Source organism: Pimephales promelas, chromosome 11, assembly GCF_988280905.1.
Source record: "Pimephales promelas chromosome 11, fPimPro1.hap1.1, whole genome shotgun sequence".
Taxonomy (NCBI): domain Eukaryota; kingdom Metazoa; phylum Chordata; class Actinopteri; order Cypriniformes; family Leuciscidae; genus Pimephales; species Pimephales promelas.
Genome location: NC_142779.1, coordinates 8,135,786 through 8,161,988, shown reverse-complemented (window position 1 = coordinate 8,161,988; position 26,203 = coordinate 8,135,786). Strand labels below are relative to the sequence as shown.

Genomic DNA, 26,203 nt, shown 5'->3' with positions numbered 1-26,203 from the left:
CAGGCTTGCACGTTTACACGTTCAACAAAATTTTGTGCTCCGGCACTCACCCCCATTCCTCCATAATAACACACACAAACAACAGGTGTTTTAACCCCAGTAACAAATGACACTCCCATTATCATTTGGTCACATGACTTTTCCATTACATGGCTCCAACATACCAGCCACTAATTATTATAAATCAATAATTATTTTAAATATACACAGGAGACATTTATAAATACAAGATCTCAAAATAAAAAAAAAATTAAAGTGAACTACTCCTTTAATTCACTTTCCTGCATGGTTTTTCTCCAACCCTTAAAGGGTTAGTTCCATAAAGTCATTAAAGAAAAGGTTTAAATATTCCATGTGCATCATAAGATGATGTGCTGATATAGCTGGAAGCGCAAAACTTTCTGTTTACAAGCAGAGGAAGATGCGCGCTGTACATACGCTTTTCAATTTGCGTATTTTCCGCACTATAAGGTGCACTTAAAAGCCTTTAATCTTCTCAAAAAACGACAGTGTTCCTTATAATCCGGAGCGCCTTATTTGGATCATCATTTTATACGGTAGGTGGCGGTAAAACTCCTAAGCGGTGAGCAGCCGGTAACAAGAAGTAGACGAATGAGAACGTCCTCGTCTCAGTTCTCGCGCATGCGCCCATAAGGAAGTAATGGAATAGTGGAATAAAGTCGTTATTTATGTTTTTTTTCGCACAAAAAGTAGTCTTGTCGCTTGATAAACTTATAATTGAGCCGCTGTAGGCACATGGAATATTTAAACCTTTTCTTTAATGACTTTATGGGCCGTCAAGAGCCAGTCCCTTAGGCAGCCTATCTAGGACTGATCCAGCCCTCAGATTCAATCAAAAATATCTTTATTTGTGTTCCGAAGATGAACGAAGGTCTTACGAGGTTGGAACAGCATGGGGGTGAGTAATTAATGACTTAATTTTCATTTTTGGGTGAACTAACCCTTTAAACACATGCACCTCATCAAGCAAGGTCATCAGGATTACTATATTATAGACCGGTAATTTCATCAAAGTTAGAGTTGAGAACCCCTGGTGTAAGAGGCGATACAGACAGACAGACCTCAGAGACTCATATTCAGGAAGCACATTTGTCTGCCCACCTCGTCCCCAGAGGAAGCACCTGTGCCTGCCTTGTCCCCTGATGAAGCAACCATGTCTGCGCTGCGGCATCCCCTGAGGAAGCATCAGGTCTCCCCTTCAGGGAGCACCTGACCTGCCAGGCCCCCATTCAAGGCAAAACTAAGGATCCCTAAAAAGATGAGACAGCTTCTGACAAGGGATGTCATCTATCAGGGACCATCTACGCCTGCCTCGTGCCAGCCACCATACTATATTTTTTATATTAAAAATATACATTGAAGATAAACAGAGTATGCACGTGTTTGCCGATTCACAAAATAATATTTTTAAAATAAATATGTGATGTGATTTATATCATATTTAGTTTAATTGAGAAAATCAGGGATTTCATTGTAAAATCAGGGATGAAAAAAAAAAATAATCAGGGCTAGAAATTATGAGAATAAAGTCAGGATATAAGGAGTTTAGAAGTCGCGATTACCTTTTGTTTTATTCTGTGACGGAAACAAGTTTCTATATATCACTGAATTAAGACAGCTGAAAATTATTTTATTAGCTTTATTATAATATCAGCATCAACATCATATTCTTCTGAGAGTAGAAAACCAGCTACAATCTCAGAGTCTAGCTCACATGAGGCATTCTTAAAAATATTAGTGGTTAAAAAAACATTCAAATCAGACAATCTCAATGTCTCTTAAATCGCAATGTCCTTCAACCTGTGACAGACCGGCTTATTGTTTTATAAATGAGCTCCTCACTTCCGTTTGACTTTGTTAAGGCGTTGCTGTTGTTCCCGGCGGCGATTGAGAATCTTGGTGCTGATGCGGAGTTTGCGCATTCGCATGGCTCGGATCCGTACCTGATCATCCCGGGGAATTTTCCTTCCTCTTGCCAGGATGTGTTTTAGGCGATCCTGTGACGTCTTGGTGAGGGTGAAGTCACAGATGGTTGCGTGGGGCTCTGACCCAACAGAGCAGTGGCGGATGCGAGGGAAGTAGCCTTCAGCCCACACCGTTATCTTGTACTCACCTGGGTTCAGCAGACGCCAGTAATCACCATCTAGAGCTACAAACATGTCAATCAAACATTAATATATCCTGGCTGTATTGACTAAATTAAATTGCTTTAAAGAGGACCTATTAAGCCCTTTTACAAAGTTTTGTTTTCGGGGTCTACTGAAAAGTTTTCACGCTGATTGATCGGCTGGACAAGTGTGTTGTGATTGGTCAGCTACTTTGAGCATGTTTCTGGAATGTCATGTCCCTTGCCATAACTGCAAATTTCACCTTGAGGGGGGGGGGGGGGTTATTTAAATGAGGCGTTTCAAAAATAGTGCAAAAATAACTCCCTTCCCTTTGGAGTGACTTTGTAACTTCACACACCTTTTTTCATGCTCAAACAGCAACATTACACAAGTTGAAAATCTAAACAAAGCATAATAGGTCCTCTTTAATGCAGTTTATTTGGCAAAGTGATTTTAGAAGTATACCAGATCTTATGTCATGGTCCAGGCCGTCCACTTTAATAACAGCATTTGCAATGCCATCTTTAGTGTCCTTATCCCTGATGACGCCCTTTATACCTCTGTGCACCTGCAGAAGAGCGAGAGAGCAGATGAAAATGGAAAGGATCCTATAGGATCATGTTTCCATACAGGACAGAGGGAAAATGAACTGACCTGCTCCATGTACAGCAGGAGGGACTCTTTGTTGTTCTCCCACTCGATAGGAAGCTCACTGGCATGTGGGAATTTATCACAGGACAGTTCTACAGTAATTTCGAAACAATTCGTGTGGAGATAACTGAAGTCATTCATGCCTATAAAGTAAAAAAAAAATGACATTGAAACTCATCAGTACATAAAGCCTTTTATATAATGAGCATGAAACTAGGAATGTCACTTAAAAACAAAAGGAAGAATTATCAGTATTAATAATTAAATTGTGCAATGAAATTGTTGCATTTTAAAATGAGTTATTACTTAATTATTTACTGTTTCATTTAACATTTTAATTCATAATCATTTGTCCTCCATATGGAACACAACTAATATCGGAAAACCTTGTCACCATCTACATGCTCCTGAATATATTCTACAAGACTTTTGACTGTGGACCTCTATTTGAATTACACCCGTGTCATCTCTTAAAATGTACTTTTAGAAAGTACCTTGTTGGAAATGAATATTGAATGTTTACTCACTCCCTGGAACAGTGTGCCAGTCAGCTCCATTGATGATGTTGTTGTGCTGTAGGAAGTCTTCTGAGTGACAGATCCTCCGATCTGGGTTTGCCATCACCAGATTGGTCGAGGCGTAGACGGTGGCCAACCAACGGAAGAAATCGTTGTCTGCGGTGGGCGTGTCCTGGCGAGGGATCCAGTCACGTGTGCAGTCGAAAGGGTAAGTGACCACCAGCTCTCCGCCATGCAGATTAGCACTCAGTACAAAAGGAATATCTTGCATCCAGCTGATTACAGCACGCGTCTCCGGGGCAATCTTAACATGAACATACGAATATATAGTGTAATATAAAATACAATAATAAACACTATATACACTAGCAGTCAAAAGTTTAGAATATTTGTGATTTCTTACAAAGTTTTTAAAGAAGTCTCTTATGCTCACCAAGGCTGCATTTATTCAATCAATTACAGTGAAAACAATAATTTTGTGAAATACAATTACAATATTAATATTGTTATTTTCCTAATTCTCTATTTTTATATTTTCTATGAAATATATTCAAAATGATATAGATCAATTTTGAGAAAAATCGAGTTAAAGTTTTCTGAAGGTTCCAAAACAAAATCAGTGTAAAATCCCTGGTAATAACACAAAATTTGGCACACACAAAGTCAAAACCAAAAAGGCTATCTATAAGAATAATTAATTAACAATATATTTTCCCATGATACCACAATTGTCTGATTAACATTAATGAAACCTACAGTACTGCATGGATCTGTTGAAAATATGCAGCTTCATATTTGTGTGGACAACGTGATGCACTACGCTACCATTAAAAAGTTTGGAATAAGTAAGATTTGTTTTGCAAATTAACATATTATTAATTAAATCAATAATTTTATTGTGCAATGACGCATTAAATTAATCAAAGGTGACAGTATAGACATTTATAATGTTATCATTATAATGTTATAATGAATAAAAACTTTCTATTCATCAAAGCATCCTGAAATTTTCTTTATTAAGGTTTCCACAAAAATATTAAGCAGCTAAAAACGTTTTTTAACATTTATAATAATTATAATTAATGTAGGAATAAAAGACATTTTTAAAATATATTAAAACAAACTAGTTCTTTTTTTAATTGTAAAAATATTACTGTTTTTACAGTATTAAAAACAAAAACAAATGCAGCCTTGGTGAGACTTCTTTAAAAACGTTTTTTTTTTTACTTAATTAAAATACTTAAAATACTTTACTTTCCAAAATACTGTATAATGTATATTGTATACAAAAGTAAACCTTTACCTATAATAATGATCTCATAAAAATGATAATTTTGTGTTCTTTCATTACATTTGTTCACTTTTGAGTCCCCCTCTATCATCTTTAAAACATGATGAAGAGTGAATTTCATTTCTAATCTGTGTATTGGTGTGTGTTTTCCTATCAGAGGCCCAGCACAGGGAGCTTCGGCTGACAGGAAGTGCTTACATTCTTCCCAGCTCTGCTTGACCCTGATTCCCCTGTGCACAACGTGTCCTGCTCTATAAGCCAAAGACTAAAGTCTATTGAAAGATTTAAAGTCACCATCAAATCTAAATGGATTTTTTTAATGGAATATGGAGTTATTTATGATTGATTTTTTTTATTTTATTTTTATTCATGCGCTCTCATAAGCTTTAACCAAAGTGTTCCCCTCCCTCTTAAAGTGATATCTCTTCTCTTCTCTGATGACGAAAGAGACGGGACAACCAGTCACTCACATGATATCACAGCAATAGCTAACCACAACCATCTAACAATCCAATCAATGCCCCATGGACACAATCAAGCCCTTCCTTACATTTTAGCTTGTTCGAGAAGTTTTACTTTGTATATAAATCACAATAAGGTAAAAAGACGGACTTTAATAAATGTGACCCTCAAAGCAAACATTATGAGGATACACTTAGAGCAACATCTGAACGTTTAGACTTAAGACTTGGCTTTTTTCTTAGACAAACAAGATGGATTACTTTGCTTATCTAAAAATGACCACATAAATATACTATTTGTGCAAACCAGAGGCTGGGGAGGGGCCAACTGGCTGCACGAAAATGACGCCCCTGGAGACTACAGTACCCAAAGTTTATTATAAGTAGGCTACACATACCAAAAGAGCATTATAATGCTTACGTACTAATGCTTCGGTTGAGGTGTAGTACTCTGGCATGGGAATGTAGTGGTTGCTCACTCTCCTCTTGTCCGTGGCCAACTCCTGAGCGTCCCACATGATGTTGTTGAGGTCAGGGAAGTTATGGTTCATGTCAATGCCCTCAAAGCTGTAGCGTCCAAGTGCCCAGCCAGAGAGTTCTGAGCCCTGTAGAAACAAACACTTTCACGATTTAACAATCTAAAGAAGCTTTTTCCACTATAAATAATCTTTTGTGCAATGGAAGGTTTCCAAGGATGTTTAAAGTTCTTTGTGGAACATAGATGCCAATAAAGAACCAATAAAGAACCTTTCGGGTTTTGGCTTACCTTCTCATAGGCTGTTTCATATCCGTCTGGGTTCATAGATGGCAACAGATGGATGCGTGTGTCCTTTACCAGTTGTATGACACGCTGATTTCCGCGGTTGTATTCACGGCAGATGTACTGCATAAGATTTAGCAAGAGCTCCCGGCCCAAAACTTCATTCCCATGCATCCCAGCAACATACCGAAACTCTGGCTCACCTATAAGCAAACAGTGAAAACATAAACAGTAAAATGTGTACGATTTGGAACAGGAAATAATTTAAAATCACTCACATTTACACCGTTTTACCACTATAATGTGATGTATTTCAGAGTGAAACAGCGTACAAGAAAAAAATAAGGTCAGGACTAGATTCTTTATCCTTAGAGAATTGCATCATGAAAAAAATTATACCTTATAGAGTGATTAAACAAGTCAAATTGCTGACGATATGTCTTTAGTAAAAGCTTAACAGCATCTGATCAATGATGGAATGTTGATGATGAAAAGCAGATGTGACAACAATGTGTTACATAAAAGTATGATGAATGCGCAAAATAAAGCCAAAAAAGCTAAGAAAACATCTTCTATCTGTGTTAAAGGGAAAATATATAAGGGCATGAACAATGAATTCTCTGCAAAAACACAATTGGTTATTGCACCAAAACACATGTGTGTGGTCTGTTAGGTTCAGGGATCTGAATAACAAGCACCAGGGTCTTACCCAGCTCATGTTTTCCCGGGTTATCGGATATTTCCATAACATAAAGCTTCAGTCCGGTATAGCTCCTCCCAATAGTGTAGATCCGTGTGATATCTGGACACTCGTCATTCACAGACTTCATTAACTAGAGCGAGAGTGACTTGTGTCAGTTTGGTTACACGAATAAGCAGGAAAAATAAGAAGGTCTAAAATCACTAACCTTCCTCATCTCATTGTAGTTATGGTGTCTGAAGTCAAGGTCATCTGTGGATCTGCTCTCAGTTTCAGAAAACTGTGGACTGTCAGGATCTATACATACAGATAACTGAATGACTATTCAATAATTTAATACTACAACATATAAACTACCAATAATGCTCTGTCTCTGTGTTGCAAGACCTATAGTGGCGGTTGACTGACTTTTGGAGGTTTTTGGCTGACAATAACTGTGAAGCCTTGTAAAAACAATATGAAAGAACTACACTAGCATTTAGAGTCAGTAAAAAGTCATACTTATTCAGCAAGGACAGTGAGAACATTTATAAAAAATAAGGAGCTTTATATTTTAAATAAATGGTGTTTCCACAAAAATATTAAGCAGCATAACTGTTTTCAAAATTGATAGTAATAATAATAATAAAAGTTCAGCACCAAATCAGTATTTTAGAATGATTTCTGAAGGATCATGTGTGTTATTATGCTGAAAATCCATATTTAAATACATTAAAATTGATAAAATTCATTTTAAAATTGTAATAATTCTACAATATTGCTGTTTTACTGTATTTTGAAGCATGAGACTTCTTTCAAAATCATTAAAAAAAACTTACCACCCCTTCAAATGTATAAATTGGAGTGAATGCAAGGAAATAGCTTTATATATATATATATATATATATACATATTGTCAAATCTGTATTTGAAATGTATTACCTGGCATTGGGCAACCCAACACTTCAGCCCGGAGACAAATGGTGCCATTGCTAAACCAGGTCTGTGGGTTAATGCGAATGTACTGGGCTACTGAAGGCTCAGGAAACAAAGCCAAAACCGGTGTCTCCAAATCTTCATTCCCGACAAACACCTGCACAGAAAACAAATTCACTTTACAGACTATAGACTTTAAATATTGATATGCTCCTCGACTTCTTAGCCCTATCTTACAGGGAAGCTTAATGGTACAGATTTAACAAATGTATGGTTAGCAGCATTTATAAAACTCATAAACTTACGGCCTCCTCTGATCCATTCATGCAGGGCTGCCAGAACGATGAGTCATTACTGAACTGCACCTTATACGTGCGGACCCAGTTCAAGCTAAACACAGAAAAATAGAGATTTTGGGGAAGGGAGACAAAAGAAAAACACAAACCCCGAAGGAAAACAATCTAACCGTCCCTAAGGACGTAACAACAAATATTATGAAAATAATAGGTTTGATATGCAAACATCCTGTAAAAGCTGACTCTTGTGAAAAAGATGTACACTTTAGCATACTTTTGAAAAGAGTATTTATTGTGGAAATAATATACTTTGTAGATGTGTACTGCAAATACTGACAAGTATTTATGGTAAACTAAAATATATTTAAATGTAATTTCTATTGAAAATTGTATTTCATATATTTGAGTATTTACTATTTACACATTAGTTCAATTAGGAGCTTTCATAAACGTGCCTTAGAAAAAATCATTGTGTGCAGTTTGAGTCAGTGCAAGTTGCTTTCAGTTAGCTCAATTATGCATTTTAGTTTAAGACTTGGCTCAAGTAATAATTATAGTATTTTCAGCAGAGTGCCACTATTTTGCAAGTACTAATAAAATGTGTGTAATATGAATGATGACAATAATGATCAAAGACACACAATGACCTCCAGATAGAGTTTCGGCCCTGGAGGATGACGCCAGTAAAGAGTGTCGGTCTGAGAGCATCCAACTGCAACCACTGTTCCTGATCCTTCACCCCAGCACACCACGCTCCGTCATAATCATCATCATCCTCCAGACCGGACTACAAACACACATATGCAAATTCATAACATGCTACTTCGAATCTACCTTCAAAGTCTTCTTAAACAAGCACACACAGTGGGCTGACCTGTATATTAAGGCGTCCCCTGTGAGGGCCGAGCCCGAAACTCAAATCTGAGGAAGACTGCAGCTGTTCATCAGAGACTTTCAGAGACTCCAAACCCAGTGGTGGACAACCTGATTGAGATTCAAACACACAAATTTAAAGCTGATAATGAACAGTTGCTTATTAAGCCAGAGATGAGCTTAAGATTCAGATATACAAATTTAAAGCTGATGATGAACAGTTGCTTATTAAGCCAGAGAGGAGCTTAAGAATGTTTGATAACAGTAAATGTGTCATCACATGGCAGTACGCTCTTTAAAAAAAGGTTGTTTTCACAGAAAACCATTATAAGTTCTGAAAAAGAACATTTCAGTGACCAGATCCTAAAAGAACCATTTTTTTAAACGTGAAGAATTTTTAATTAATCTAAAGAAACTTATTCCACTTTAAAGAACCTTTTGTGCAGTGGAAAAGTTCCATGGAGGATGTTCTTCATGCACCATCAGTGCCAATAAAGAACCTTTTATTTTTAAGAGTGTATGCAACAATTTCTCTCTCTTCTTGAAAGGAGTTTCATTTGCTGCACTTTTGAAATGACTTCAAGAACTGGGAGATGGTCTTCACTGCAGAACACGAATACCTAATCCTACCACTCTCCGCCCCCCTGATCCTTAACCCCACCCCTAATCCTGCCCATCTCCACCCCTTAGATCTGGATCCAACTCCGCCCCCTGGATCTCGTGTACTGCAATGAGGTGCTACTGGAGATCTGGTGGGAATACAGGAATGCTGAGCAAACACATGACACACTGATTCACTATTGTTGCTTCAAACAAAGCCTGGTGAATCTACATTATGTTTGTTGCTTAAGCATTCCTGTATTCCCACTAGTTCTTGAACTAATTGAGCAACTAATAGCCTAATGAGACCAAATAACAAATGTAAAAATTTGTACACATTGCAAAACAAGCACTGTGCATAGTGACTATCAATAAAGGAATAAGTGTGCTGAACAGATAGCCTTCTAATAATACAAATATGTGCTATTGGAATAAGTAGACAGCATTGGAACAGAGGGACAGATGAAACACATATTAAAGGCATAATTTAATTTACCCCAAAATTAAAATTCTGTCATACCACTCCAAACTTGTGTGACTTTCTTTCTGCTGAGGAAACATTAAAGACGATATTTTGAAGAATGTTGGTAAACGGTTTTGAATACTACCACTGACTTCCATTGCACTGAAAATAAAATAAAAATGACACATTTCTTTAAATATATTCTATGTTCCACAGAAGAAGAAGAAAAGTGCACGAAATTTGGGCGAGTAAATGTTGAAGTGTAATGAACTCGCCTGGTTTTACTCCATATGTCTCTTTGTTCAGCTGTTCTCCATCTTCACTGGTATTCCTCTGCGCTTTGGTGTGGTTTTCAGCAGGGGTTGCTTTGTCCAAACTTTTTGTAACATTTCCAGTCAGATTAAATACTGACTTTAAATCGTTCGATTCAGATTTAACATTAGTACTGACAGTCTGATTTTCAGATGAAAGACACTGGTGTGTAATGCAAAGTATTATTGCAGAACAAATGTGTACGCTTTGCACAAGCATATTCCTTCTTCAATATATTTTTGTCCAAGTCAGCAGAATTTAAAAGTCAGATATTGGAAGAACGCTTCGTAACATAATACCAGACTGTCGCCACAATACCGTATATTGTAGAATAGACGTCGCGCGGACCTTGATTGTGTTGTCAAGAAAAGTTTTAACCCTATAAAGCCTATCGTATTTGATGCCTGAATTTATCAACATGATCAAAACTTTGTTGCACACAATCTTCAACATAATAGCATACAATTAGGCTAAAAATAACAAATAAAGCAAGATTTTTCTGATTGAAATACCATTTTTTTAAATCATGTTAAAATGCATGTCAAATGTAATATAACAGGCTTTTGAGGGATGCTAATCTCTCTCAATCATTGTTTTGCATTGCATTATATGTTTTGCCACCACAATTTTAAGTAGCCTAGCCATAGCTTTGATCATAAAAATCATTATGATTATTGAAAGATGTAGAGGGAAAACTTACATGCATTTTATAAGTAGCCTGCTAAACTGTTATAAAATTCTCACTGATTTACATTAATACAAGCTATCAGAATTTCATCTTTATTTTTTAGGCCAATTAAAACAACATCTGCACTAAATTTTGCTTAGTTTGCACCTCTGAATAAAATGTATAGGTGTTGTTCATCCTCCAGTGAGGTTCTTTTTATCACTGTAACATATGGGCCATAAAAACTTGATAAAAATGAACATAAAAGACACAGGCTTTTATAATATTTGTCTATAACCTTTTTCCTGACTATTATTTATAGGCCTATGTCAGGCTTACAGGATTGATACAGAAGACTCATGTTAGTGTTAATTTTTATGCTAGTGAGTTGTTAAATGACTGCATGAAGCAATATGTCACATGATTTCTGCTATATTCACAACACTTGTTTAGGCATGCTGAACAGAAACACTTTCTGGGAACAGCTGGTTTTGCAGTTACTCAGTGGTTTCACTTTTCTTGAAAGTGTAGAATTATTACCAGTCAAATTTGCAAGAAAAAAACAAGAAAAATAAATAGCCTAATAGGCTAGCCTAAATAAAAAGGCAAATCTATATTTTATAATTTCCAGTGATATTTTGGAGCATTCTAAGAAATTATACATCTATATCTATTTTTTATCATAATTTATCTTATTTATTTTTTGCTGCGGAAATAAAGGTAGCTTTACTTTCTGCTGCACGAGCAATTAAAAAAAAAAAAAAAACCTGTCTGCTGCACTGTTTTTTAATTTTGGCGCTCGATCTTAGCGCCCTCTATTGGCCGTTTCCGTGAACTACATCATCCATCGCTCCTCCTACCTACAGATGGCGGCTCCCGACAAACAAAACAGACCTTGTTTCATCATGGTTATGGAGTGTATCGAATAGATTTCCACAAGGGCTGGTACGCATCTCATACAATTTATTTAGTAATGTTTTAAATACATTTTATTATTTTTCAGAACTGAACTGCCGTTTACCGTCAGCGTCACTCGGTGTTTGACAGCTAGTTCGGTGTGGTTTACAAATGTACTTGCAAAATGTATCATTTATAACTATAACTAGACGCTGTTTTATAAAGTTAGTGTTTTATTTTAGTTGGCCTGTGTGTCACGCTTCGTGCTGGAGCATAATGGTAACGTTAGCGTCTTCCAACTTACGGTTGGCATTTTTGTGAAACTGTTTATGTTTTTTTTTTTTCATAAAACATCAAGTACTTCGGTTAAAACAACCCAGGTCGAAGACTTGAACTGACGCAGAACTGTTGCCAAATTGTTATTTTCGTTTCTCAAGAACTGACTATAGCATACTAACGTTAGCTGTTCTGTTCCCGCCCATTCACGTTACAAAGTACAAATAGTGAAAGTCAACACAAATGATGAGAGGGATGCGTTAAAAGTATTTCCTTTTTATACACCAGTACGAGCAGCTAAAGTTTCCTCATTTGCCTTTCTGTTTGCAGACACACGCCCACCTAATAGAAGACTGGAAGCATGTAACAGGTCTGTTAAAAATGTAAACTCTTTCATCTATTACTGTAGAGATGCACTGTGGTGTAATGGCACAGACTTCACAGAACAGGATTTGGTTGTCTAAGCAAATGATAGTTTTTGCATGCATGCACGTAAAGTCTACTTGTTTTAACCCTTGATACTTATTACTTTGTACAGATCACTCAGAAGACTTTTAAAGACACCTGTCTGTTTTTCATCTGTGTAAAATGTCAAGTTTCCTCAAGAAGCACATTACCTCTATGGGTGAGATCACGAGTGTGGTGACGTTATATATTGTACAGGAATGCTTGGAGTATTGGGCTGCTGCTGATCTGCATTGTTGGTCTGCTTGTGGGCTTACTGCTGTGGTGGCTATAATGGTAATGTTGAATGGATTGGCTTGCAGATTTTTTCCCACTATTTTGTTGACATAACCCTGAAGTACACTACATGATTATTGGAACTGATTTTAAAGTGACCCTATACGCTATTTTAAAGGTTCCTAATTTTATTTTGGAGGTCTCCAAAATAGATTTCTGTGCATCCAAAGTCAATTTTCTCATGAGACACATTGCAGCATCATTCTTATCTCAGTGTCTGAAAGGGTTCAATCAAGGATACAGTCTCGCTAAACCTAGTCTCGCATAGCCTCCTGCAGACCTTTTACATTCACAATTGGTTATATTACACACTACATGCTAGGTAATGTCAAAGGCATAATAGAGTCACTTAAAAAACACCAGGCTTCATACACTTTGTAATAGAAACACTGAGGAAAAAAGGGCAATCACAAACTACCAGACATTCAAGTCGTTCTGAACGCAACGAATTTGCATAGATTTTGCACAAAATTTGTTCTTTAATCAGCTCAAAATATCAAACATTTTTGATATCGTTCGACTGGATGGAATATTATTCTGAATAAGCTTAAAATTTGAGTCTGTGCCTATCATAAACTACGTGATTTTCTGCAGTTTTTAAAATTTGACTACCCAAAATCGGCATTGACTTTGACTTTCTGCATTTTTCGCTGACTCCTCCAGACTGCAAATCATTTTTTTTGTGTGAAAAAGTCGTGTAGTGTATTCCAGCCATGATGTCATGATGCTAATGCTCTTTAATATCTGAAATGTCTGATTTGTGCCAGCTAACGATCTTAAGGCTCTGACATTTAAAACATCTTCCATGTTGATATGAAGGGGTTGCTTTTGCACTTTTTTTGTCTGAATGTCTGACAGTGTGTTTTTTATTTTTATTTTATAGTAAAAGAAATGATTCCACTTGGTATACCACGACGCAACAGTTTAGATGCCACGTTTCATCCTGGGACAGGTAGTCCATGTCTTGAAACTTCTGAGAAGTCTAAAAAACTCTTGATCTCACTGCCTAAATGCATCCCCCCCACTGAAAACCCTGTGCTGGAGCAGAGGGACAAGTCCACTTCAGCTGCATTCAAAGCCAAAGAACAGGATGGTATTCTGAAGTGCAAAGTTGTTCTGAAAAAAATACAATCAAACCATGGCAACAGTAAGAATGTCTCTCTTAATCCCACCATGGTTAAAAAGGACAGTCTGCGAAGGAACAGTACTTACAACAGAGAAAGAGAACTTTCTTTTGCTCTCAGTAAAGAGCTGAATGAAAACCTGAGGGTAACTGCAACTATTTATTTCTTCTCAATGCATTTTTAAGTTATCTATATTTCTAACAATATTTTTTTTGCAGGCATTCCCAAACATTTGTCAGTTCGACACTAATTGGATCCTTTGACAAATTTCAAAGGTTTTATTTTACACAATCGCTAGTTATAGCTATTGAAATATTTTAGAGATGAGCATAGATAATAATAAAAAAAATTGCCATGACTATACATTTTTTATTTATTTCCACCATTTTTACATTTTGGAAAGCCAAATAATTAATACAAATAATAAATTAATAAATAAACATTCGTAATACCTCTGTAGAATTTAAGTTAATATTTCAATAATTTACACATTTGCATGTTCATGGTTCTCTGCACTATTAAATACTCTTGAAGTATATTTGAGGGGGAATTCAGGGCTCTCACGCTCATGTAAAATGTGGAAATATTATGGAATTTTTAAAATAGGGTTTTTCAAGATGTAAAAGTGATAGAAATTAATACATCTTAAAAGTCATGGCAAATTTTTTGATGTGAATTTTGATTGTATTTATGATCAAATCTAAAATATTTAATTGGCTATTTATCTTGCTATTATGTACAACATGTCCAATTTGTGAGCAAATTGTTATTGTAAGATAATAATGTTTTTTTTTTAGTGAATCAGTCAAACTGGTTCTCAAATCAATCTGATTAATTAGTGCATCCGTCATAAATCAGAATGATTCTTTTTATTTTAAAATGTCTTTTCTAGTCATCAACAATTGACTGGAAAGGCCAATGTACTGGAAATTAATTTGTCTAAAAAATGGATTTGGTTATTGTATTCATAATTTTTATAGCTTGTCTGCTTACTGTTTTCTAACTTCATGAACATTAATGCTCTGATGTTTTGTGTTCAGGTTGGAGGAGGTTTGTCTCAGTCATCTGTGAAGGATCGGAGACATACTCTTCCTCAGCCAACTCACTACAGGCATAATCCTGAGAGCCATAATTCCAGATCATTCCAGCAGAGACCCAAAACCTCTGTTCACCAACCTGATGAGAAAAGAGACCACAAAACCTCCCATTGTAGTACCAACATGTCCTTAGAGAAGGTACAGTTCATAGTAAGCCACAGATGTTGAAATGGCATTAAAATGAAATGGCAAATAAAACTATACTGATACTGGTTTCCCCTGTTTGGTTGTGTTACAGGAATTGAGCATGTCTCAACAGAAGACTAGTCCAGGTAAGGATTATTACCCTATGTTACATTACTGACACTGTCCAGCTGTTTATTAGATAACTTTTCAAACTAAACTGGTTAATTTTCAATTACCCCTTTATGCCAACAGAGGGCAGGCTGTCCTTTACTGCCAAGAGAAAAAGAGAGGGTAGTACAGACAGTGAGAAGGAATTTAAACGGCCATGTGTTGATTTCCAAGCCACCCCCAGCTCTTCCATTACAACCTCACCTGCAAAGTTTGTCAGACGTGCTTTTGTGAAGTCCAGCAATGACTCAGTGATAACTATAAATGAGAAACAGTTTCCTAAAAAGCTGCCTTCCACATCAAACACCAACAACAAACCAAGACCTTCACCCACCACCCCCAAGCAGCTTTTTAAGGACTCAAAAATGGGAAGTGACAAACTTCACTCATTACAACTCACTAAATCACCCACAACTGCAGAGCCTAAAGATGTTATGCCTAAAAATACCAAAACTCCACCCAGTCAACCGCATTTGCGCAAAGTCTCTCCAAAGTCAACCACAGCGTTCGATGACATCGATACCCTCTTTACTCCAGACTATTGCTTCTCATCATCCAAAACTCATAACAAAAAAACAAATGATGAGAGAGAAATTTGTACTGTCTCCACACACACAAGCCCCTCATCCAGCCACGAGAAGGGTGTTCAAATTCGTTCATCCCCCCATCAGACTGATCTAAGATCACCCAGTTTTGCAGAGCAAGCCAGTTCATGTAAGATGGAACCAGATGAAAGTACACCGTTGAAAGTGGAGCAGTCACGCAGCCCCAAGGCTATCATGCCTGGCCCAGCTGTGTCGGTGAAAGTAGAAGGATCAAGAGAACAGAAGTGCTGCCTCCTATGGAAAGATCCCTTAGATATTGAACTGGGAGACGACTCGGGCGATGAGTTGAGAGAAAGCTGTGCTATCAGCCTGAGCAGCAGCAGCAGTAGTCGTGAAGATGAGCAGCTGCCATCCCTACGGGAGATCCTGGACTGGAGTGTCCGTGTACCGGTAACTCCCGAGAAAGATGCTTTCTCAGAGCCCAACACACCGGTCAAAAAGGCTGCAGTAAGTCTAAGAATATTCAGAAAAACTCATGATGACCTCATGTGCCATTAATCAATCTTTGACATGGCTGATCTTCTAAAAAAATATATTTTTTCTCCCTCCATCTGTATTAGCCCGAGGCAGTGAAAACCAAAGCCGTTAGTTATATAAATACACTGGAGCAGATGCTGCAAGAGAAGGAACAATATCAGAGGTTGGTTTGAAAACCTGATTTGTTTTTTGTTTTCCCCCCCAACACAAGTCTTGTTTTGAGCTTGGCAGTCCTTGGATTGCTGTCGTGCTTTGAATTTCAATGATTGAGAGGTCAAATCGAGCTCTATTCAAGAATAATTGAGATATCAGTGTTGATGCCAGTGGTGTTTACTATAGGCAAACATTGCTATTAAAAGGATAGTTCACCTAAAATGTTAATCATTTACTCGCTTTTATGTCGTTCCAAATCCAAAGACTTTAATTTATCTTTCAAACACAAATGAATGTATTTTTGGTCAAAACCTAATATCTCTCTATTGGAAGTCCATTCCATCAAACATAAAGACATCATAAAAGAAATCCATATAAATTGAGCAGTTTAATAAAAACCTTCAGAAGAGAAATGGTCACTTTATATGATGAACAGATCCTTTTCAGATCTTTCGATCTAATGGACAGAATAAGCTTGCATAATTTACAGATAAACGTGGCAGAAAAAACACTTTTTCATAACTCATACTGGCATAACTCTGGACTACGGACATAAATTATACCTCAAATCAACAATGCAGTCATCAAACCTATGAATTTTGCCTGGTGGACAATAAGACCACAGAACAATCTTATTAGTTTACATTAATATCTTATAGGGACCATACTATCATAGAGACTTAGGTGGGTTCTTTTGACTTTGAACAATTTGAGCAGCTTTTCAGACAAGGCTGTCCCGTGAATGACCGAGAAGAACCAATCCCAGAAACACCAGTAATGTGCTGAAAATTACCTAAAACACCAGTCACACAAACATTTGTTTTCTTCTGAAAATGTAATAGTATAGTCCTAATTCACTTATTCTTCCAAGTACTCTTGCTGTATTGATGTCATGCATTCTGGCAGTAACACTTTGGGTGTGTAAAATCGTCAGAATGTTGTTTATTCATACAGTCAGTCTCACAGACCTGTGATTATGCCATGACAGAATTTGTAAAGTCAAAGCACGCTGCATTTAACCTACAGTCTCACACTAATAAATGTCTAATTACTTGACTCACTTTTTAATTTTTATTTTATTTTATTTTAATACACAGGTCAAAAGAGCTGGAGAGACAGTTACTTGAGTCATGTGAAGAGGATCTGCTGAATTTATATGAGCATGAGAACAGTGAAAATAATGAGGAAGACATCTCACTTGAGAACAGGTATTTTGTTAATGGCTGGCTGGTTTCATTCACACCAATTGTTTTTCAAATCCAGTGTTTAGTAATGACTAAAAAAATGCTTTTATCATTTAAAGGTGCTCTAAGGGATGTCGGGTGACGTGACTTCTTGTTTACGTTTAAAGTATTTTCAAACAAAATGGAGGCTAGATAGACCCTCCCTCCTCCTCATCTGCACTGACCCCCCAAACCCCACCCCCAGGGCATTCTTGTCAGTTATTGGCTGGAACAGTTTGTTATGTTTCGTGGAGCGGGTTGCCGCAGTTTGTTTTTGTTGCCATTTGTGGAGCCTGGGTTGTCTGATTGTTTTTTACAGTTTGTTTAGGGGACACACTGTAAAAATGAATATGCTTTATCTAATCAATAAAATTGTGGCAACAGATTACAAGCAATATTATTTATTAAATTGAACAAATTAGAATTGAGTAATAGTTAATCAAATTAACATTCTAATTAATTCTAATTTGTACAATTTAATTAATAATATTGCTTGTAATATGTTGCCACAATTTTATTGATTAGATAAAGCATATTATTTTTTTCAGTGCAGGCCGCTAACGGATAGTGAGGAGATGTTTGCTTAATGTGACAAAAAATGTTTGGGCCTAAAAAACATGTGATATCGCTTAGAGCACCTTTAATCTTTTTTTGTGTTTTACAGTAGATTAAGGCATTAATTTAAATGAATAATTTGTTTGGATATATATGTGTGTGTGTGCGTGTGTGTGTGTGTGTGTGTGTGTGTGTGTGTGAATGTGCATGAATATAGTTTGAATAGGTATGCTGCTTAGTGTTATGTAGAATATTGTCAGCCTCTTGGATATTTATCATTAATCTGTGAAAAATTTGTTTAATTTTTAGGGAATTTTTGCAAAAGTACTCGGTCGCCTCATGTGCCATCAGGGACATCCACCCAGGAGAGGAGGTATTCACACCTGCTAAGTTTGGTCGACTCTTCAACCACCAGACGCTGGACCTGAGGAAGATTAGCGTGACTCCGCACAACAGATCACAACAAATCCTCCTTCAGTAAGACTGGGAATAATTTAACACTGTACCCTAACACAAATCATGTCCAGTTTTCTCTTGCTTGTATGATACCACTTAAAAAGGTGTCAAAAATGTCAAAATTTGCTTTTTGAAATGTGGAAAATTAACAAATGTATTTATTTCTTCTGTTGAGATCTGTAATTTTCCATTGTTACTAACCAGACACCGTTAAACTCAATATCAGTTTCACTTCTCGAAGAATGAGTGTTTATTATTATTTGTGTGAAAAGGGAATAAAATGAAAGTTCTGCTTGTTATATGAATGTTTTGATTCCTTTTCTATAGGGCCCGTACTGAACATGTGTTGTCTCTGATCAGTGCTGGCTTGTTGAGGAAAGCCTATTTTTCTTTCCCTTGTCAGCCTGAGGTTACATGCTGGCTTTTCCAGGTAAAATCATCCTCTTTCCTCATATTTTCTGTCCTACAAAACACTGTATGCTTAGTCAGTAACATCTGGAAGTATTTATAGTGGCCCAAAAGAACTTAAACTACACTTAAAAATGCTACTTTATATTTTGTAATCTAATACTTTTTAGGGACACTGTAGGTTTTGTCTCATGCATTAAATGTAAATGTTTTTGACCTGTTATCTTTTGATCAGTTTTTTGTTTATAAGCTGTATTGGTAATATATTTATTTGCTGCTTTCATTTTGTATTGTTATATGAATTTGTTGCAGTTTTAGGGTACGCTGTTCACATTATATACATCTGTCTTGAGTTATAAAATGTGCCTTGTTTCATTTTGTTTTGGTTAATTCCTGCTTCTACTCTCTCATGGGAAACCTGCATAACCTTAGGACATTTCCGTTTAAACCTGTCAAAACGTATACATTACAGTCAGGTTACTTTCCTGAGAGCTTATGCTTGTAGGACTTCAACATGCATACAAATTTGCAGACTCAACTCGTTTCTTACAAAAGAGACAACATCAGTTCAATAAATACAATCTAATAGAATTCAGATAATTTTAGATTAGGGTCCAATACATTCTCACTATTTCACTACTACTTTTTACTGCTTATTAATAGTTAATAATGTAGTTGTTAAGTTTAGGTATTGGGTGGATTAAGGGATGTAGAATATGATTATGCAAAATAAGGCATTCATATGTGCTTTATAAGTACTAATAAACAGCCAATATCCTAGTAATATGCATCCTCATAAGCATCTAGTTAATAGTGAGAATTGGACCTTAAACTAAAGTGTATATTTTTCATCATTATAAACTACAGGCACTTTTACAGGCAATTATCTGATGGAAATGAATGTATAGATTTATGTTGTTGTTGTTTTTTCTCAGATGATGTCAGTTCACCCAAACCCTGTCGTAACCTCACTGATCCTCCAGTCCCTGCAAACCATTGCTCTGTCAGCTGCTCAACACATCGGTACGCTAAAAATACCTCACAATGGCCAACTGTGCTATACCTGTACAAGTTATAAAGTAGTAAAATTGACTTTTGTGTTGTAGTTGAACACCACAACCAAAGTTTCAAAGTGTGGGAACCCTCTATACGGGACATCACTCTGGTTTTCCTGAACATGGGGGCGTCGTTCATCAGTCTCTTCCCTCTGGAAGCCCTTCAACCCCCTTTTAATGAGGGAGACCTTTTGTGAGTTTTTTTTTTTTAATATCTTTCTGCCGCATTATAACTTTTGTAGTACTATTATGTTTTGGTCTTTTAAATGTTAGACATAAGTCATGATTAGAAAAAGCTTCATAATAATGCTAAGTCTGCCTTTTTAATGTATGTGTATGTTTTGGCAGAGAGTCCTTTCAGCCAGAAGACACCAGCCAAGACCGAGTGATATCTGAAATGAAAGCCACTATACCAATGCATAATTTAGAGAGTGTTCTCAAGGTAAGCTGAATATTTGAAGAAATGTTTTATCAGTTTGTTTAATGCTAAAATAGCTTTAAATGTAATGTCATTTTCAATATTGTTTGTATTATTTTATTTGTTAAGTACCTCTCTCTGTGTACTGCGCTGTGTCCGAGAGCGTACACTGACGAGGAGCTGCTGTTGCTTCTGGCGGTGGTGTGTAGAATTGGATTGGAGACTCATTTTCAGCTGCTACCAACTGGAGACTTCAGCCTCCTGCTTCAGAATCTGCTCAAAAACATCACAAACTGGGATGTACAGGTCAGAAACAGTGTTAAATATTCACCACAGTTATCCCAAAAATAAGAGTCATCATTTACTCTCCCTCATGCCATTCCAAGCTATTTTCATTTTGGAGCCTGAAATCTAGTCATTAAATAATTAATAACAGTCACATATTTTGTGTTCCGAATATTAAAAATTAAAACAGAAAATGATGACAGATGATTTTAAAATTGTCAGTTCATTTTCTCACATTCTCGCTTTCTCTTTTTTTCTATGTGTAGATATCTAAAGCTTGCCAGATTCTGACTGATTTGTCAGAAGATCATCACAACCTCAGGAGACTCGTTTATCTTCTGCCAGATAGCACTCGTGGAAAGTGAGTGAAAACCTGTAATGCAAAATGAATATTTATTCTACTTGTAGACTTTTTAATGTAGACTATAGAGATAATTAGGTGAATCAGCATTTACTTTAAGAGTTTTCTGTAATTATTCATCTACTGTTTCATCAACAGGCAATTAAAACGGCACCTAAGTGTGTCTATCATCTCAAAGCTATTGAATCACACCTGCACTTACAAACTCTCAGGCACAGAGTTTATGGTGAGAATAATCCATAGAATATTAGCAGCTTTTCAATGTTCAGAGACAATTTTGCTCTATAGACCCAAACACCCAAATGGTCTATAGATGCTTTATGATTCGTGATAGTTTGAATTATGCAGATGTATCATTCACCAACTACACTTGGCAGCCCATGCTTTTGTCAAACATCTTTCAGTTTTGAAGTAATGAGATTGACTCATCTTTGTTTCTTACAATGTTTTTTCCAGCTATCTGAGCTGAAACCTTTCCTACCTCAAATGCGTCCCTCATCCCTGCTGAAAGTCCTCCGGTCTGCAAGGAGAGCAGAGGACTGTGATGCCACTCTAGACCAACAAGTGAGCAGAAAGCCATCTAAAGGCTGAGAGCTATTGGATCATTACTTTTTTAATATCTAAGAGTGATATAGTGAAACCACTTAGTTTAATAAGCTGATAAATGATCTTCTTTCATACAGGCATATTACCTCTGCTACAGCCTTTTGACTTTGACAAATGAAGCCTCCAATTTTGAGTTTTTACCCTCAACCCAGAGAGTAAGTGTCCAATTTTTTTTTATATACCATTTTATAGTAAGGGAGCCATCTGCACAATTTGATTCAATTTCAGGGAGGTAAAATCCAATTCCAAAACAGTTCTCTATGTATCTTAATTATCATTGTTGTGCCGCTTTCATGTTTGGTTTTAAATATACTTTTCCATCCATCAGAATTATTAATTAGATTTTTTTCTGGATCGATCCAGAAGAATCGTGATGCGTCTGTGAATAGATTCCCCCCTAACCTTATTTTACAGTGCACTCATAAAGGAGCAGTGTTAATGAATCAGTCACAGAAAGACCCTGTCTGTGAACACAGCCCTACTCTGTCTTCTGGTACCACTCTCACCCTCGGGAACCAATTAAGAATATAACTTATTTTACTCTCTAAAGAGAAAAGGAGTTGTGTGAAATTGAATTGAAGTAAGGGATGATTTTACTGACTAGAATGGATGTTTGGAGGGGTGAGGTTCAGTTTGCATGAGTGTATTTTTTAAAGCATTTCTCATTACATCTTGAACAAGATCGGTCTCAATTATTAATTTTCAGACTGTTGACAATATTCAATACAGTATATGTCAATTTGCATGTTTTATCTGAAGTGGCTTTACTAGATGAAAAATAAAACGGATGAACCAATATTTCAAAAGTAATTGTTGCTAATTAGAGATAAACGGGATTTTTTTCACGCTACAGTGTACTTGTGTTACAGAACAGGATGATTAATCATGTTCTTTTAATGTTTAAAAACAGTAGTACAGTCAAAATTGTTAAATAATATCAAGGTCACTACATGAAGACAAGGAATAATATGATGTATTATAATTTTCATTTATAAATGCACTAACATTATGAAATGAGAGACAGTGTATAATTAGATGGTCATTATGGTGAAATAAACCCGACAGGGTGAGCAGAACTTGTTTGATCTTGTATCATCCTTAAGGGGCTGACTGTCCGTTATCTTATTACACAACTGCTTACTAAATAATATAGTATATTGATTTCATTTGAAAAGTTTGATTTTGTAAGATGAGATTAAGTGCTAAGGGAGACATGGAACTGAAAGTGTAGGAAAGTGGTTGTCAGTGTTATTATGCAAATGTCATTATACAAATATATTTGACTATAGAATGTCAAGAGTTGAATATTTAGGAGTCTTGTAATAGCCAGCAATATTTTCACCACATATAGAGTTTTGACTCAAACCAATTCCTAATGGTGTTTTTTCTTAAGAATGAATCCAAGTGCAAAAGTTTAATACATCAGTGGTCTAATTTATCATCTCAATATTGTTTAAATGAAGTAAAGCACATCTGACTGTGTCTGTTTTCTGAACTGGACTAACTTTAGCCCTCTTTCACTGCCAGAATGATCTGCGGAGTCTTTCTTCTCAGCTGGAGAAGCACATTAAGTGTGACATAAGGGAGAGCGAGAAAATGCTGTACAGAAGCAAGGTGAAGTGCAGCTTTATTCTGTTCTCTGAGAATCCCTTATTCTGCTGATATCAAAGGGATTCAAATTTTTATTGCCAGTGTTTTTTTTTCTTTTTGTCTTCTGTAGGTGAAAGACTTTGTGGCAAGAATATACACAAAGTGGCAGGTGCTTCTCAGACGAACAAGGCCTCAAGAGGTAATGTGTAAGGATACAGGCAACTGATGCAGATGAAAGCTGCTATTACTTTTAGCTGGCTGTGAAGGCAACATTTTGCTCACATGTGTTTTCATAGTTCAAGCAGCAGCAGACTTCAGCTAAAATGTCAGTCTGAAAGAATTAGTGACATTGTTTGAAAATTGAAGAATTTGCTGTGTCAGTGATGTTATTTTAACGGTCATGCATGCATTACCAAGAATAGTTCACTTAAAATAGAAGCCTTGTTATTGACTCACCCATATGTTTTTTCTAAACCTAATTACTATATATTTTTTCTATAACACAAAAGGATTTTTTTAAAGAATGTCCTGGTTGCTCTTCAAGCTTGAAAAAAAAAAAAAAAACGAGCAAAAGGACCATCGAATGATCATAAAATCCTTAAAAAATGTAAAATTTCCTAGAATATAATGGCTTTGTGGGAGGAACAGAATTAGCTGAAAATCTGTGTGTTCAATAAATCAGTTGATCGCAAATCCATTATAAGCTATTTATAAATTAAATCTGGTTGATGCTGGAGCGAATGTCAAGATATTCTGTAAAAATCATACAAAGCTATTGTATGACTTTGAAAGACTTTGACATCAGATGAAAAGCTGCTGTACACGCAGAACGTGTTTTTGAATTCCACTGCTTTGCTTTTTGTTTGTTTTTCTATATAAACATGTGCTAGACAGATATGTTTAGACAGATATGCATCCTGTTCATGACACTGCATCCTAAAACTGTAGCATTCAAGTGTCACGGGCCCACCGGTGGGCCCAAATCCAATACATTTTAAAAACAGTATATCCTAATCCTATACTAAACCTAAACTATATATCATTTGAAAGCTTACAATCTCTAGTTTCCATATTTTGTGACTTTCAAAATAAATTACAGAGGAGTCGTAATTTATCAATTTGCAACAAGAATATTTTCATACTCCTAAGGTGTGTTTAGACCTTTATTTTGAAATTGTGATAAACATGAAAAATCATGAAAGAAGGGTAGAGACCTCAGTTTGTTTTCATGCCAAGAGTTCAAAGATAGCATCCATTCAATTATTTTAGAAAAAAGGTCTGAATGGTTCATATCAGTCAAAACACTTATGGAAATGGAGGCGCCCTTACTGTATATGGGCAGTGATGGAGTCTCGTTGTCATCTAGTGAAAAAGTTTGATTTTTTTTTAAACCAAAAAAGGCTTTCTGTATGAATGGCCACTAAGAATATAGTTTTCATGTGCACTACTTTTATCAAACTGTTAATTGAATGATAAAAAAGGAAGCCTGATTTTTTCTACCAATGTTTTCCTTTTGTGTTGCATGGAAGAAATAAAGTCAAACAGGTTTGGCACGACAGTTGAGGGTGAGTAAATAATGACTGCATTTTCATTTTTGTGTGAATTGTCTCTTGTGTAATTCACAGGGAAAGCTGTATGATTATTGGAAGCCCCCACCAGAGGATGAGGTGCCCAGCAGTCCTCAGGGCCAGTCCTGCATCAAAGCACAAGACACTTCAGCGAGTACAGATGAAACTCTGACCGTGGAGTCAGACGAAGATGCTGAGAGCGAAAAGGAAGATGAGTGTGAGGAGAACATAGAACGAGGCAATGAAAATTGTGTGGAGGACATCAGCGATGTAGAGGAGAAAAGTGAAGAGCCAAAGCAACAGCTGATCGAACTAGGTGATGCAAAGTTGGAAGAAATATCCGATGAAAAACTGTTTGAAAGTCACAAAGACTTTGAGAATGACGACGACGAGGATCTCGTGAACCGAGAGGAGGAGCTTCTTAAAGATGAAGAGCCTCATGAAGAAGACCGAAAGCACATACCTGTAGAAGAATACACCGAGGCACTAGAGGAGCTTGAGGACTTGTTAGAGAAAGATAAGGAGCTGTTAGAGATGAAAGAGGGAATGGAGGAAGGGATTTCAGAGGGGATGTATTTGGATTCGGAGGAGTCTTGAGAAAGAATTGTTGAAACATTCTCAGGTCATGTTAGAATTTTACATCACACCTTTGTTGCCCTCAATTCATATGCACATAATTTAAGGAATTCACCATTAACAAATAGTTATAGTCTTTCAGTGACACGTGATGCTTGTAGCTGTTTACATCTTGTTTATAATACATTCTGAGTATAGTGTTTTTACAAGGTTCATCTCTTTTAAGAAATAAGGTCTATTATTAAATGTTTGGCCCTGGTGTCTCTAAAAACGAGACCTTAAACATTTTTTATGTACATATATTTCATTTGTTGAAACGTAACATTGGTTAATGTGCACACTGGTAGTTATTAGGACCTGCTCTTTATGCTGCTGTGTAATCTATTCCATTACATTTTTAGTTTGCCAAAAACCCAGGGTATCTTTATCCAGACAATATCACAGCAAAAGCAAGGGCTTATATCATTGTCAACGTTTTCTGTAGGTTTCCGGATGTTTAAGCATCCCATTAGGTATAGTGGATATAGTGTATTTTTATTATTTGTTGTTGTTGGCAATCCAGTCTTCCTCAAAAATTAAAAAATTCACAGTGATGTTTATCATAAGGATTAATTATTTAAAAAGGCTGTATTTCTTAAAAAGATATAAAATCCTTTGGTTATTTTTTATGAAAATAAATGCTTCTGATAAAACAAATATGGTCTGTCTGTTTCCACTCACACTCATGACCAGCCTGGTCTTACAAGTGTTTACATCATAGTCTTGCATTATTCATCTCTTCCAAATGGTGGTGATCATTGAG

General features: G+C 36.3%; 2 protein-coding genes across 4 annotated transcripts; one reads left to right on the top strand and one right to left on the bottom strand.

Annotated features, from left to right (window-relative positions):
* Positions 1–1,646: 1,646 nt before the first annotated feature.
* cpxm1a (carboxypeptidase X, M14 family member 1a) lies at positions 1,647–10,282 on the bottom strand. Its single transcript, XM_039672691.2, has 13 exons — positions 9,933–10,282; positions 8,596–8,705; positions 8,369–8,508; positions 7,731–7,815; positions 7,432–7,582; positions 6,719–6,807; positions 6,520–6,643; positions 5,817–6,013; positions 5,476–5,655; positions 3,308–3,602; positions 2,784–2,923; positions 2,595–2,697; positions 1,647–2,170 (listed from the first exon to the last, which is right to left on the bottom strand). The coding sequence occupies exons 1-13, from the start codon at positions 10,186–10,188 to the stop codon at positions 1,860–1,862; spliced, it is 2,181 nt and encodes a 726-aa protein (XP_039528625.2). The 5' UTR covers positions 10,189–10,282; the 3' UTR covers positions 1,647–1,859.
* Positions 10,283–11,477: 1,195 nt separating this feature from the next.
* Positions 11,478–26,097, top strand: slf2 (SMC5/6 complex localization factor 2). 3 transcript variants are annotated; one of them, XM_039672359.2, is made up of 22 exons: positions 11,478–11,581; positions 12,140–12,179; positions 12,473–12,550; positions 13,434–13,819; positions 14,715–14,909; positions 15,010–15,043; positions 15,150–16,117; positions 16,231–16,310; positions 17,398–17,508; positions 18,388–18,555; positions 18,862–18,964; positions 19,878–19,965; positions 20,049–20,190; positions 20,346–20,439; positions 20,545–20,721; positions 20,967–21,061; positions 21,200–21,287; positions 21,518–21,625; positions 21,745–21,822; positions 23,195–23,281; positions 23,388–23,456; positions 24,883–26,097. In XM_039672359.2, the coding sequence occupies exons 4-22, from the start codon at positions 13,442–13,444 to the stop codon at positions 25,420–25,422; spliced, it is 3,603 nt and encodes a 1,200-aa protein (XP_039528293.2). In that variant the 5' UTR covers positions 11,478–11,581; positions 12,140–12,179; positions 12,473–12,550; positions 13,434–13,441; the 3' UTR covers positions 25,423–26,097. The 3 variants fall into 3 exon arrangements, with proteins under 3 accessions (XP_039528293.2, XP_039528291.2, XP_039528292.2); XM_039672357.2 differs by lacking the exon at positions 12,473–12,550 and adding an exon at positions 12,348–12,434 and having other exon boundaries at positions 11,482–11,581; XM_039672358.2 differs by having other exon boundaries at positions 11,503–11,581; positions 12,348–12,550.
* The last annotated feature ends 106 nt before the right edge of the window (positions 26,098–26,203 follow it).

Coding starts and splice junctions, on each gene's coding strand:
- cpxm1a (XM_039672691.2), bottom strand. CDS start 10,188: ATGCTTGTGCAAAGCGTACACATTTGTTCTGCAATAATACTTTGCATT. Junction 8,509..8,595: donor GGGGACGCCTTAATATACAG/GTCAGCCCACTG, acceptor GTGTGTTTGTAG/TCCGGTCTGGAGGATGATGA. Junction 7,816..8,368: donor GGCCGAAACTCTATCTGGAG/GTCATTGTGTGT, acceptor TTCTGTGTTTAG/CTTGAACTGGGTCCGCACGT.
- slf2 (XM_039672357.2), top strand. CDS start 12,398: ATGTCAAGTTTCCTCAAGAAGCACATTACCTCTATGG. Junction 16,311..17,397: donor GAGAAGGAACAATATCAGAG/GTTGGTTTGAAA, acceptor TTTAATACACAG/GTCAAAAGAGCTGGAGAGAC. Junction 18,556..18,861: donor TCACAACAAATCCTCCTTCA/GTAAGACTGGGA, acceptor CCTTTTCTATAG/GGCCCGTACTGAACATGTGT.